Genomic DNA, 15,322 nt, shown 5'->3' with positions numbered 1-15,322 from the left:
TCCAGTATCATAGCCTTTCAGGCCATTTCTGAAGTGAGCTGAAGAATTTGAACCTAAAATTTCAATATACTGCTTATTTTAATTGAAAAAGTCCTTGCTCCATGTATATGAAAGGACTTAAGTCACATCAACACTCATCCCAACTCCTTAATGTCTATGTATCCACCGCAGGTCTCAAAAACTCATGATATTTTCCTCCACAGCATGTGGAGAGGCTGAAGTGTTGAGCAATCGGACTCAACAACAGCTTGCATACTGAGTCAGATCATGGGCCATCAAAGCTGGTCAACAGGAAACTCAAAAGAGGGTTGGGGGGGTTAAACCAACTCCTCCCCACTGTATAGGTACCCACCTGCACAGCTGTAGGAGGGGTGGCAGGATTTTAGGTATCTAAATCACTTCATCAGGAAAAATGTTGGTGTCTGCATACCCTCAGATGCCAAAGTGGATTAGGCAAGATTTTGTAGATCATAGTCTTGATCTTGGCCAGCTAAACTTGAAGTTTCATTTTAAGCGTATTACTGTTAGGGTTTGGGATTTTTTTTTTAATGAGGCTGACCATTTATCTTGCTTTGATTTCTCAGTATGTGAACTGAGGAGAAGGTTCAAGGTGTTTGAAGGTTACTCCCAAAGGTCTATCCAGTCCTTCCAACATGTGCAAGTGCTTTGGAAAGTCAAATGATTGCATTGATATTCAAAGATTAGAATATGTGTGAGACCCAGATATAGCACTTGCCAAGCTGTTGGAAAAAGGTAGAAGGAAAAACACCGGCTCCCTGTCCGCATATTCAGGCTAATGAGTCCTGTATAAGCAAACGTCAGTTGTTCAAACTGGTGTCTAATTTAATAAATACACTCAGTTTTGGCCTTGGTTGGGTTTGGGGACAATTCGTGCTGTAGCAATTCAAGCTGACTCTTTTCTCTGTCCCTGCCCAGAGAGTTGAGCAGAGCCAAATTTAGAAAACAGACCTTTGGGAAAACGGGCTCTTGCTCGGGACAGCATGCAGAGCCCAACGTGCCAATGCCAGAGCCCTGAAAAATGGTCTTGCTGTCCCTGCAGCTGGGCCGTTCCTCATGGCAGCCATCTCTCCTCCCACATCCAGTGGCACTGGCTCCACGTCTCCAGGATCAGTGAGTTGTATCAGGATCCTTGGCATCTACCTACACTGCCGTGAGCCCCGAGCCAGCTCTAACGCGGAGTATAAACAAACATTTCCCTCCATCTCATGTGCCCTCTTTCTTACAGCAACATTTCCAGAGCCACAGGCCAGCACAAACCATTATATCATCTGGTCTGACTCCAGCAATAATACAGGTTACAGTTTGCTCACTCATTTCCCTTTTAGTCTAATGCATAACTTTATCAGTTTCTTAAGCTACCAGAGTTAGTTTGTTAGATCATTAGTGAGTCAGGCAACGGGTAGGACCTTTGCAGATGGATTTTGGTAAGTCAAATTTGGCAAATTTCATTAATGATGCACTCCAGCAGCAATACGTTCTTTGTTCTCCCTTTCTTTAAAGGGCATGAAATTAGTGAATCAGCTTTAACTGTATTTCTTGTCAGCATGTCACAACCTCAGTGTCCTTTTAATTGTGTAGGAGCCTTGAAAGTGTGTTATTTGGATTCAGTACTGAATTTGAAGGAAGCATGAAGTGTTTTTCTGGACTTCAGCACTGCCACTTATTCACACCTAACAAATGCAAAGCCATTAGGAAACAGCTCCTCTGGAATGACCCCATCTATAAAGAAGTGTTAAGAAAAAAGGACTTTTTCCCACTGGGCAGGAATACTGTAGCAGTTCTGATGGCAGAAATGGAGCATCACTCTTTCTTTTTCTGTTCCATGTTTCAAATGCAGCCATCACTGTAGTATCTAGGCATCAGTAAGAGAACTAGGAGGACTGAAATTAAAGAAGCTGATCTGAGCTGGGTTAAATACTACCTGCATTGATGGCCTTGCAATTTTTGGTCCAGGCATTTGTCAGGAGCAAGGGATGGGTTTACATTTCAGTATTTTTTGATGCATAAATATGAAGGAGGTACTGTGGGAAAATATAGACCCATAAATTTGTTATTTTAAAATTATCTATGTATTTCAATCCAAAGGAAAAAAACGTGTCAAGAACATGAAGTAACAGAACTATCATTAGTACTTCAGTATTTTTTAATACCATGCAGGGAGCAGGAGCTTGAACCCTGAAGTTCCATCACACACTTATTAGACAATTTTTAAGACGTGTTGTGGCTTCAAAATGTCTTCCAGAAAGATAGAGGTTATTAAATTCAGAATAAATTTAGAGTCAGTTAAAATCAGTTAAATTCCAAGTGTGCTCTGAAGTCAGAACACAAGCTATAACACCATCATCGGACCAAGCTGTAGTCATTCGAGTATCTCATCAGCTGGTGTTCGGGTTGCAAATAGCTGGATGCTGTGCTCGAGAGAGTCAGATTTTCAATCCTCTCTTCTCACTCTCCAGATCGGTGTCTAAATCTGGGAGTTACTCCCACACCTCACATATAGAGTCTGCCTGGGCTATGGTTGCTTATTAAAGGGAAAGCTGCCATTACAGCTGCTCTGATGCAAATCATTCATATCTTTGGCCTCGCCCAGATGTAAAACATCAAAGAAGCTGAATTACACTGTACGTTTACTGTCTTCTTCAGTGTATCCACCACACATGAAAGAGACCCAGTAACAACCCTTGAAACTGTAGTATTCTGTCTTGTATGCAGAGAGCTGACACTCTGTGAGGAAGAGAAATGCAGGCGTTTTGTTTTTAAGATCACCTTTCCTATTTGCAAGAAGAAATGTTAAATTTGTTATAATGAAATATAAGTTAAACAAAGCCTTGCCTGGAAGATGCTTATTTACTAAATAAATTCTAGAGCAGGGGAATAGAACAAATGACTCACATAGAACAAACTTAAATCCTACACTGGGATAAACACTTCAAAACTAAACTCCATGATAAAAAATGACACAGGTTTGTAGGAGCCTTAGTTCCGCTGAGGATTTGGGCTTTTAAATCACCGAGAAGTTTAAAGATGTACTCTAGGTGAAAGAAATGAGCAAGAAACAAGCTACAGAATAAATCTGAAATACAGTCTGCATGTAGGAGTGTCTCTTCTCCTGACATACAGAATTTCAGCTGCAGTCAGTGAAGTCATAGGTATGTGGGAAGACTGAAGAGTCATACTACAGCAGTGGTTCCCAGCTGACTGGCAAAGTAGCCACTGTCACTTAACAGACTCAGTAAGTAATGCCAAAGAAGCTCAAAGGAAAGGGAGTTAAAATGCATCAAGTAAGAAGAAGAAGAAGAAGAAGGGAAAAAACCAAACACAAAAGCCCAGATCAAACCATTCTGCTAAGCTAGTGTCTATGCAAAATGTGGGATCTTGGAAAGGTCAGATGTTATTATCCAATGAAAAGTTAAAGGGCACTGAATAAAATGAATTGGTTGTTGTTGCAAAGCATCTAGACATTCTGGGAACTGAGCCAGTGTGAACGGCAAATGATCAAACAAAAATAATGCTGAGATTTCTGCTAGGAGAAAATGAGAATATTGCTGTCTTACAGCATTCTCCCATAGCTCAAACACCACCAAACAGGGAGCAGACCAATAGGTTATAAATGCACAGTAAAGATTTATTTGCTTAAACTGAGAGGTGGTGTGATCTGGTGGGATGGACCTCCATCCTTCAAGGGAGGAAACCTTGCTTGCTGGTTTCACTTCTGCTCCAGACTTGCTGTGGGGAAATTAGACCCTCCTTTTGAAGCAAGCAGTGAAATAAAATATTGAGGTGCAGGGAACAACTTTGTCTCTTTACTGGCATCAGTCTGCAACATCTTACTCTCCAAAGTGTCACTGACTCACTGAAATGGATTTTGTACACCCCCTCAAGTTAGTCTTCTAGCTCGCGTTGGTAGATGGGTTTAGGCTGAATTATGACTCTGTTGCTGGAGCATTGCGTTTAGGTTGTTGGTTTCAGGGAATTAGAGCTTGTCTCTAAAACTTCAACTTTTCCTCTCGCAAACCAAAGCTCAGTCCCTTAGGTCACACAACGAGCAAGGGGAACGTGCCAGCAGGAGGGACCGTTGACCAGGCTGTACGAGGGATGTGTCCTTTCAGAGAGGAATCTCACCAAATTATACACTTCTGGCTGAATCCTTGCCCCAGCGCTGGTCCCATATTGCTGGTCAGCAGGTTATAATGTTCTACAAAGCTACCTGCAGAGCAATGGAGGAGAACAAGGTGTGGGAGGTGGTTTTGTGCATTCTTACGCAGCTCAAACAGGTCTGGAGTTTCTGTGATCACTCTAAGACCGAGCTACAGCTCCACCTAAGAAACAGAGTCCAGTCCTCAGTGGGCTGAGTAAATAAGGTGGCTTATTGCTCATACAACATTTTCACGGCTGCATTCAGGGATAATTAGACTTTGTTATATCTCCTTCAGTTTGGTGGGATTTTACACTAAGTGCTTGACTCATTAGTAACTTCAGTGCATCATCCCACTGCCCCTAACAAAGTATCTCATTGTTTGGAAGGAGGAATGATGTGGTGGAAAACTGCTTTCAACATCTTTTTTGCAGACTGAAAGATATTTGGTAACACACTTTAAACCTCCTTTCCTGCAACTGCAACTGCAGGAGAGAGGGTCTAGCTATTTGAGTTTTCAGATAATCAGTGCTGAAATGTTCAAGTACCACAATAAAGAGGGCATATATTTACTGAAGATAATATATTAATGCAAGGTTCTATTAGACCTCAGTTTTCAGGACGTGCCTTACATTTGTTAATTTAATATTAATTTGCATTTAGCAGCCCTAACGATTATATAGGTCAAGAAAACTAAAATATCTTTATTCTCTGGGGTTTTTATCTCCTTAGAGTACGCTCGGTTTGAGGCAAAAATCCATGACCTGCGTGAGCAGATGATGAATCACAGCATGAGTTCTGGGTCTGGCTCCCTGAGGACTAATCAGAAGAGGTCCCTGTATGTCAGGTAAGCAGAGAGAGCTTTCTCCTGGGAACATGTCGGCAGCTGCCTTGTCTATGCCCGACTTGTGTGCTGTGGGTTCAGCAAGGTGGGAAAGAAGTTTGAGAAACTGCATTGAATTGAACTGAGAAATGCATCAATCTTACAAGCTTAGCATCATTAATGTGAGAATTGGATAAAGCCCTATTGCTTAATCCAATCGTTTCAAGCCATTTGCAAAAAGCATTATACTTTTATAGTGATTTGGTTTTATGAGATGAAGATTTCTTACCAGTTGTCAGCTCTTTTGATAACAGAGATGGATATTGTGGTGTAGTGACGCATTGCGTTTCTCTGTGAGGTCTTGCCCAGACATGGAATGATTGTTCTCATACAGAGCACTTTTCCCCCAAGACCTTGTTCTTACAAAGCGAGGACTATTATATGCTATTCTAAATGCATGACAATCTGCTGCTATCCCCTTGTATATGTTTACCCTTCTATCAGTCTACGCTACAAAGAATTTCCCATCTACCTAGCAAGATCAAAGATGCAGAGGAAATGCTAAACAAGCTGATGTACGTAGCTTAAATGGGGTAGTGAATAACGTAGGAACTGCCTAACCGTGAGCCAGGCGGCAGCAGTGGTTAGAGTTTTGCCTTGACTGTGCAAGTCTATTGCCGTCATCATTGCTGGATGAAAGGCTGGGTGTTGCCCAATTGCCCCTAGAAAAGTTCTGGCTGTCACTCATGCCTTTTGGGACTCAGGGAGACTATGGGAATCCGTGCTGAATATTTTAATAATCTTAATAATGATGCTTCTCTAGGCTTTTCATTTTCATTCCCCCCCCCGCCCCATGCTCAGCACATACTTTGAAATTCCTGACAGTCATGAAGTAGAGGGAAGCAATTTGTCAGCCTCCAGGCAGTGATAATTATTCATGGGGGAGCTAATTCAGGTGATAACATTGCAGAGATCCAATTAAGGCTAAATTCTGCATTTTGTCATTATGCCCTCAGCATGAAGGGGGAAGGTAGCAGAGAAGGAAGGGAAAACTTAAATGTTAGCATGGATGGTCTCATTCTAGTGGGCAGCGACCACACGAAGCACTAACTGGTACTGCTGCCACAAAGAGCAAGGACTGAAGGGGTATGGATCGCTGTTACCAGTAATCTTGCTGTCGGGCAAGGTCAGGTTGGAAACGTCATGGTTTTCAATTGTATCTCTAACCTTCTCTGACTTCTCTGGCTTTGTGTTTACTTCTGGAGCTATTCCACCTGCAGTAGGTTTTTCCAAACCAAACACAAAATGACTTTGCTGTCAAGAGCTTTGCTCAGCTCCCTGAATTTGCATTTTATGAAAAGCTACAGTCATTGGACATGTAGTGATAGATCCAAGCTTACTTCACTTGAGGTAAGCCAGGAACCCAAACTGTGGGGAACAACGGTGCAAAAAATCCACGCCAGCAACCGCAAGTCAATTCAGGCGTACATATAAAGGGCTAACATGGGGTCCTGAACAACTCACTGGTTTGAGCTGCAGCAAAGCTCAATTACCCCAGTATCAGATTCAACCTGCTAAGCCCCGCTGAGAACTGAGGCTTATTAGCTTGCACACTGAGCCAAGCTAATGTATCAGTGCTGCATCTGGGCTAGCTTAGTTCTTCCATACGGTATTGCTCTGTGTGCAACGATGAGCCTGGTTTTCTGCTAGTTCATGAATTCTGGATGTGGTCTATCTCACTAAGCTGATATGCCCTGGTGCTTCACCGCAGGAATCTTTGATGTCTTAGCTGCATATCTAAATATCACTTCCCAAACCATAAATGCAAAACCTGTTCTTTTATTCCAGCATCGTTCCAAACAATGCCCCAAACCTCTCAAGCAGAAAACCCCAAAAGCCTCAGTCACTTTTCTTAGCATAAATTTTTTTGCAGTCAAACCCACACAATTGTCTGTGTCCAACACTGAGAAGTCTGTCAGAGAGGCTATGTATTTTACATATTACAATAATGTGTTTGTAGTGCAGGAGCGCCTGCAGCATTGTGCTAGGCAATTAGTTCAAATCATATATACTAATTACAAAGGTAGCTTATTTCTACATTAGGCACTAAGGAAAAAATAAATGTGGGTTCAGAAATGTGCTTGTTTTCAGAGACTGAAATTTTCACTTCATGGATAAACTCTTTACAGCCAGGGACCCATGTAAAAAGTCTGGGATTTAGCTTTTTTTTTGTATTCTTACAACTCAGGATATTTCTGTTTCAATGGATTATTTTGGTCAGCATGTGCAAGAGAACTGGAGGCAAATTACCATATGTTGCAAATCTGTAGCTGTAATGCCAAGTTTTTGATTCAAGTTTGCTGTTTTCCTTTCTTTGGGATGTAGTGATTTTCCTGTCCTTCACTGAGTACAAGCATTGTTATTTTTTAGCCAGAGAGCTTAATCAAAGTAAATAACTATGGTTTAGGCAGCACTGGAAATAAATTAAGGTCCATATAGGTTCTTATAATTGAAAATAAGTGTCATTATCTGCTGATAGAAAAGCCAACAGAAAAGAGGGTGAGAGAAAGCAAAGCTCTGTAAACAGGTTTGTCAGTGGATGTGGGGTTCATTGGATGCAGGGTTTTCTTCTCTACCTTACAGTCTGTGATTTCCCCATCCAGCCCCTACTAAAATAGCATAGCATTTTTAATTGAGATATATAAAAGAAGTTATATTAAATGAAGTGAGATAAAATTTAGTATGGGGTTAATGGGTTGAATGTAGGACTAGAAGTAGTTGGCTGAAAGCAATTAAAAGTCACACTTGAGCAGTGTATACAACCACAGGAAAGCAATCAGAAATGATTTGTTCAGAAGAAATTGTATAGCTCTTTGACATGATCTTTTATCTGTGCGTACTCTGGTATTTCTGATTTTCATTATTTTTTTCTTTATCCCAGTCTGTCTTTCTGATGCCTCCTAGAATATTTCTCAGGAACTTCCTGAATTTTTTTTTTTTTCAGTACTACCTGTTTGTTTTGTATCACAGACCCTATATCTCTGTTTGGAATGTTATCAGAAAGCCCATGACACTAAAGGCAAAGTATGAGACTTCAGGGGAGGACAGAGCGGTAGGAAACGCTGCTAACTCTTTTGGGAGCCCACATCCTCTTTGTCACTAAATCTTTCTGTTGACGAAAAGAAATACAGAAAGAAAAGCAGAAAGTGAGAGAATAGATATGAAACATAGAAAATTTTATTATTTATAATTTATTTGTTGGTGAAGGTGAATGAGCTTAATTTGAATTCAGTAACTGAAATGAGAGGCTAAAAAATTTCTACTATTATCCTTTTTAATTCATTGGAATTCAGCTATCAGCTCATGATTAATGAGGAAAGTAAACAAACCCAGCACTAGCTAAATGCTGTACTATATACATACATAGGGGGGGTTTTAGTGTTTCTTATGCAAATTCATATCTTCCTTTTTGTCTTTTTGGCTCAAAGTTTTAAAATCTGCTTTTGTAAGATTATATATTTGGTTGTCTTGAAACAGATACATGCTTTGCTTTGTCCTTCTAGGTCCAGATCCATAGTCAAATTTTTCAGGCTACATGTGGTCATTATTGATACTCTTAGGAAATGATGGCAGGTCATGATATTTAAGCCACAGGCTGTGGAACATGGCAGCATTTTGAAGAGTTAAGCATCAGAGAAGTACAGTCCTTTAAAAAGTTTGGTGAATGGGAGCAGCCGTTGAAACTTCGGTATAAAATTGCCAGGCTTTGGAGGAGACTGAGCTTAAGCATGATGAAGGGTTTTTCCTGTTGATTTATGAGATTCCTCCTGAGCTTAAAGTACTTGTGCTAGATTTCTGAGGGTAAAAGTAGATACTTCAGTAATTGCTACTACGTGTACAAAGAAAAGCTTTTCAGGAATCATCTGGCATCCAAGAACTGCCTTCTTACAGCCTGTTGTTGATTTACAGATGAAAAAATAATTAGATAAGCTTAGAACAAACAGCCACTGCACCTTTTAATTGTTCAAACCAGACAGCCTCTGAAATAATGTCTATAATTAAAAATTCCAATTGTCCAAAGCCACAAACAGGCACTGTGGAGGTGTATCACTCTGCAGAAACAACTCAAAAGCTTCACGCACACCCCAGCCCTTCCATTGCCACGTCTGTTTAAAATCTGTTCCATTCCATCAGTGACCAAACATCATTCCCCCTAATCATGGCTACTTTTTGCCCTGTATAAAGGAGCTAGCTGAGCTTACTGAAGTGCAGATATTTCAACTTCAGCAGTACTTTTAAATATATCAACACAATGCAAATAGTACAGTTGTCTGTAAAGGTGGGTATGGAAATTGGAGCTGGGACAGGGCTGGATCCAGCTGCAGTTTCAGAAGAAGAAGTGGTTCTGCAGCTGCCTCTCCACCACCTGCCCAGGGGAGAACACTACAGTGGGAAGTGTAATCAAGGGAAGAGCCTCTTCCCAATAAGATGAGGAAATGTAATATTCAATCTTTTTGTCCCAGCCCATGCTGCACTAATAAGAAAACCTGTGCACAGTGCAAACAGGTGCCTCTTAGTCCACTACAGTTTTGTCTTCTAGCTGGAATTAGTGCTAAACATGTCATAGCTTTGATAGGTATGTGCTGTACAAAAACAAAGCGTTATGTGTTAAAAACAAGTGGTTTCTGGTTCATTTTTTGTTGAGGAACAGAATCTGAAGATTTTCCATAGCAACTTAGCAGCAGCTGAAAGGAAGTCAAGGTTGAGGTACTTTGGGTTGTTTACTCTGATTTCCAGCACAATGAATTCTCCATTAGGTGTTAGACACCTCTACACACATTTCCTGAACTTAGAAATCAGCATGGTGCAGTATTGCTTAGAGAGACTTTGATTTTCAACAAATCACCGAAATTCTCACTTGGAAACTTTGCTAAGTTACAGTTGAAGTTTGGCTGAGGCAGTTTGTGAAGACTGAATCTGGGCTGGGTTTATGGAATGTCTGTTAAAGTCACCAAACCCCCGTAGGCCAGTGAGCATCAGGTCAAGGCTCCATGGGCAAAATTCTCCTGCTCACGATGCAGTCTGAAACCCACATGAGAAATGTAGTTCTTGGAGACGTCCTGGTAGTGAAATCTGAACACAGGATAATGTCAGACTGGGTGACGGAAAGCTCTACTATGTAGATCTAGGAGAAATGTGATAAAGATACAAAGTCATCCGGGCTTTTTGGAGGGAGGTATTGAGGGAACCAGAGAGAGAGGGATGAAATGGTCATACCTAAATACTCATCGTGGGGAGAGAGAATATGTATATGTGTGTGTGTGTGTGTGTGTGTGTATAATCCAAATAGATATATGTTAAACATATGCTATATCCACATGTATGTTGCAAACGTCGTCATTTAAGCTAGTTGCCTAGTATCTCCCTTGAGTCAGTGGAGCGCACTTGGCACTTTCAGAGTACAATTCATCTCATCCAGAAGTAGACATCTAAAACTGCTCAGGCGAATCATGCCCTAAAAATGTCTATTTCTCACAGTTGAGTGGAAGGAGCCTCAGGTGATTAGCTGAGATGTAAACATCTATATTAGAGATACTTCAAGTTATGTGACCTGAATCCCACCCACACTGAATATCTTTCTCTTTCGCTTTCCCACACGCACACAGAGCATGCATATACATATCTTGAAGAAGCTGTAACACCAGGCTCTCTGGCTGTTGTCTGTGAATGCTTCTGTTGTGTATTTCAGTGTGACACTGCAACGTAGCTTTGAAACACTGACAGTCCTGTTTAAATGGGCTGGTTTGTTCCCCATATTCTTATACCCCAGGATTCCTTCTGAATTCATTTGCCACTTTTGTTAGCACTATTGAGGATCCACACATGTTCGGTGCATGGCTGTCAAGCTCGATGAGTTTATGATTCCAGCTATGGCATCATTCCAGCTATGGCATCAGACTACATTTCCTTCAGGCTTCAGAGCACTGTAGGTCAGTCTAGATTTCTGGAGAGGGAATGTGAGTGAGTTTAGCACCTAGGCTTTATTGTTTGGTTCTGATGGGGAAATAGCTAGAGCTTACATAGCCGTGCCTGTACTTTAGTGGCATGATAGAAACTATTAGAATTCTCTTTACTGAATGGGAAGTGGAGGAAAGTGGAATTTTAATACAGTTTGTTCACTTAGCTCAGATCATCTCTAGGCAATTGGAACAGTCCAAATTATAGCATAGAGTGGAAACATGCATTCAGAAAATCTGTGATAAATGGCGTAATACAGAAAGCTGGAGTTTATGATAGCGTTTAGCAGATGTGTTTGGAAATGGTCAGATAGGTACACACATAATCTACACTCGTGAAATGTACTGTTGCACTTGAAATGCCATTTCAGACTGGAAAATTGAAACCTGCTTGGGATGTTACTCATTTCACATGTCCTGGTTAAGTTTGAGTTTCTGAATATTCAGTTACTACTTTTTAGCTGTTCTTTCTCAGAATACAGAGTCTTCTCCAGATCCTGCTGGCACCAGTATTCTCTCTGGCTTCACTGAGAGGTGCTCAGATTTGGAACCAAGGAAATAGTACAAATCTTTATTTTTCAAAGCAAGGAGGGTCACTCTATGTGCTCAAGCAACCTTCTCCCCAGGTGGACATTCAGGAGCTGAACAATGTAATTGAATAACTAATAACTAAGACACACAACAGTGTTGCAACTCTCAGCTGAAAGATGGATGTGAAAATTATCAATCGTAGAGTATTCACAATTCAAAGGCCTTCAGGCTTATAGTTTGATGGCATTTTGGTGCTTAAAAAAACACTCTGTGATGCTGTAAGTATAACAATAGGCCTCAGCTATACCCTAGGACTGTGAAAATCGATATATTTGTTATATACTTAGTTGAAACTACTAGCCACCTCACAAACTACTACAGTTTTTCCTAACACTTACTATATTTCTTATTCATCTGATATTTTTTTGCAGTGTTGATACTAATGAACAGTTAAGGAAAAATGAGGTTTGTTTGCAGTTTTTAATAACATTTCACAGACAAAGAAGCAGCAATTAATGGAGATTGAAAAGTGATCATGTAAATACACAGTCAAAACAGCCTCATTTCTGCATCTAACACCAGCTCTCTCCTTTACATCTTCATGTTTATCATAGCTGCTACTCTTAGGTACCCAGTATGAAATGAGACCAACTGATTCCTTCCTGAGGCATGGTGCAATGCACCGTTATCTGCAGCATGAACCAACAGCCCAGCAAGCCTTTTATCAAGGGATGATTCTCCAGTTGGCCGAAAAGGCACAAAAAGCAGATTTATTTCTATCTGGTTGTGGCTTTGCAAATCATTGAATACTTTGTGTTCAAGATTAAGAGCTAATGCACGCAGTACTGAGCACCTCGAAGGACTGAGCCCTGCGTGAATAAACCTACAGTAATCTCAGATAACAAGTTCTGCATAAAGTTCAGAATATAAAACAGAATTTAAAGCAGCTCCTTATCAAAGCCATTCTTGCCTAATTCATCTTATCTTTACATTATCAGTAAAACTTGTTAGATATGAAATAACTGGCTGATACCTGAAATTATGTCCTCAGTGCTGAATTATTAATGCCTGCTGAAACTGCTTTTCTAGTAGCAGCTTCAGTAAGAGTAAGTAGTACATACTTCTGGCCATTTTCCTTACTGTTCTGTTTCGTAAGTTATTGAAGTAATGTCCCAGAACAGGTAATGTGCTTGGCATGAGATGTCTGCTCTAAAGAAGCAGCACACCTTTTTCTTTTCTTAAGAGATGCTTTAATAGCTTTTCCTTGCACGTATATTCTGCTTTCCAGTTCCCTAGTGGGACTGCCTGCTTTCTGGTTCGGAGCCTCATCCGGCAGGAAAGTGTCAGCTAGAATAATTTCCAAGCCAGAAGATGATGATGAAGAACTTCACCACGTGTAGGAATAGGATTTGTTTGAAATTTCTATAACCGAGACAGTCGTAGTTTTAGGCAGCCTCATTTCTAAGCACACACTCAGAACATGATCCGTCGGCGCAGGGAGGGGAAAGCGACAATGAAGATGAACTGTCTGTGGCTTAAAATGGCTGAAAGTGAATCAGCAAAACATGCATTTAAGCTGTGTCTGTTCTATGTGAAAAAGCAGTCTTGTCCAATAAACAGTTTCTTATGATGTTTCCATGTCAACAGCTATAATAGGACACCATCAGTTTGTGCAGTTCTCAACTGGAAAAGTACAAGACAATAAGTTAGACCATGATCACAGAGAAGAAACCCCATTGAAATAAAAGTTTGTGAGAATAGTCAAAAGTTGAAAATCTGAATATGTGCACTGGCACAGCACAGGCTAGCAGAGGCTCTTAGCATGGTGGCCAATGTGAGAGAAAGAGATAAGACTGCTTAGCCCCTATTAAAGAGTTTTCTACCTGAAATCTTATATGGAAAAGTTGTAAAGAGGCTGTAGAACAAACTCTCCAAATTAGCTGCACTGGAACAAAGCTGGGAATGGTGTTAAAAACGGGACATAACCCTCCTGAAAAGGGCAGTGGGAATTCCCATTTGAAGTGCCTTCCAGTGAAGATAAATGAGGAGGATCTTTCATCTCACCGCAAGGAAGTCCATCTATGAGAAGGGAGCCCAACCGAGTTAAGTGAGGAGGCTAAGTGGGACCAGCAGGCTTTGCTGACCCTTTTATTTCTCATTAGAAATAATAGAAATGACTGTACTAACTCTACAGTGAGCCTGGGAAGGATGTGGGGAATTGCCTACCAGAGTTGGGGATCATAGGGAACGCCTCAGCGACTCCATTTGGTCATTCCCTGCCACCCCACTCTTGCAACAGGGAACAAAGTCCTGAAGCAGAAAGACCAGGTTCTCCCAGGCCTCCCTGGCGTCATGTTGAATAGATCCTGGTTTAGATGCAGCTAGGTTGCTGTGAGCGGTGGTTGCGTGGCACTGGTTGATCGGGGAAGCTGGTGTCCAGGGGAACCCAGCTCAGCGTGGGGGGACCAGCCCCAGCGCGGGGCTTGCACTGCTGGCCCCATCTCTGTCCCTCTCACGCACCAGCCTCGGCAGGTGGGATTTGATCCTCTCCAAATGTGCCTTATATTCAGAGGAGATTAGCATATCTCTGTGTGTGTCTCTATACATATGTGTGTGTGTACATCTGCATTCTGCCACGTCTCCAACTTCATCTCTTGTGAAGACTCTGATTGTGGGTCACGCTTCTCTTACAAGTACTTACTCTAATTGCTTTATCTACAAATATAGCAAATAAAAGAAGACTATCAAACAGAGCTGTCTGGTGAAGAGTTTGCCAGATGTTCCTCACTAAATAGGAGTTATAATAATGAAACATTCACCAACTTTCCATAGATTCTATTTTTTTTTTCTTATACTTTTCAATTGACCTTGCAGGCAACCCCATTCCTTCACCCAATATATTGTGCTGCTATAATTAAAAACACACCTCCTAGCACCACAGAATACCTACTGCTATACAAACCACTGCTTACAGAGAAGGCAATACCGTGTTGCTATTTCTGTTCCCACATCTTCCTCTTAGTTGTTCAAAAGGGTCCTGGCATAGTGGGCAGCAGCTGAAAGCTTTGTGAAAAATTAGGACAGAAGCAGTTGCTTGACAGAATGCAAGCTTTTTTTTTTTTTTTTTGTAACCTCTTATTTCTATATTTCTAACCACTTAAGATTTTAGTTATGCCAGGTTGGAATAGTTTTTACCTTGGCGTGCTGCTAATGATACGTGTCCTCTCCATTTCCAAGAAGTATCAATATTCCTTTCTTTCTGGGAGCCAAAAAGGTCTGTAATTTTCCCTTTTAAAAAGCACTATCTCTGCAGACACGCTTTCTCTTCTTGATGTCCTTGAGACATTTTAGAATCCGGGTAGAGGTTGCAGTGACTGACTATTGTAATTACTCCTTTCTGCAGAGACTGTAAAACAATTTCTACAGATAAGGATCATAGGTTATCAATCACAAAATGGAAGCACAGCCTAATGGCCATCAAGCAGTATTTTGCCACTTTCTTGCAGCGGTTCAAGATACAAAGCCACAGTTCAGTCCTTATGGCTGTTCCCCTGTGTACCCAGCCAGTCAGATTTTGTTTGTCTGTCAAGATCCATGTTGGTGAGAATACTTCAGGAACTATTCTTGTACACGAAGTAAAGTTTAGATTTGAAAAACGTCTGTGGTTTCTTCAAGTAGTTCTGTACAAGGAAACAGATATTTATGTGAACTCACCTTGAAAACAGATTAACTGAGACTAAACAGAATCAAAACCATTTTTAGTACCACTGCAGGAAACATGGTAGAAGCAATGGT

At 41.0% G+C, this 15,322-nt stretch overlaps 1 protein-coding gene and 1 long non-coding RNA gene across 40 annotated transcripts in view; one reads left to right on the top strand and one right to left on the bottom strand.

Moving 5' to 3' along the window:
- LOC104318653 (uncharacterized) overlaps positions 1-15,322 on the bottom strand; it is a 541,518-nt gene that overhangs the window by 269,584 nt on the left and 256,612 nt on the right. The window lies entirely within an intron of this gene.
- The window catches only part of DLG2 (discs large MAGUK scaffold protein 2), a 1,018,165-nt gene that overhangs the window by 912,676 nt on the left and 90,167 nt on the right, over positions 1-15,322 (top strand). For all 36 annotated transcript variants that reach the window (XM_069808461.1, XM_069808468.1, XM_069808464.1 and 33 more), the window contains one exon: positions 4,889-5,003. In XM_069808461.1, the coding sequence (XP_069664562.1) occupies positions 4,889-5,003 (115 nt within the window). The remainder of the gene's footprint in view (positions 1-4,888; positions 5,004-15,322) is intronic.

Source organism: Haliaeetus albicilla, chromosome 20, assembly GCF_947461875.1.
Source record: "Haliaeetus albicilla chromosome 20, bHalAlb1.1, whole genome shotgun sequence".
In the NCBI taxonomy this organism is placed as follows: Eukaryota; Metazoa; Chordata; class Aves; order Accipitriformes; family Accipitridae; genus Haliaeetus; species Haliaeetus albicilla.
The sequence above is the reverse complement of the archived record's forward strand: the minus strand, read 5'-3'. Positions and strand labels throughout refer to the sequence as shown.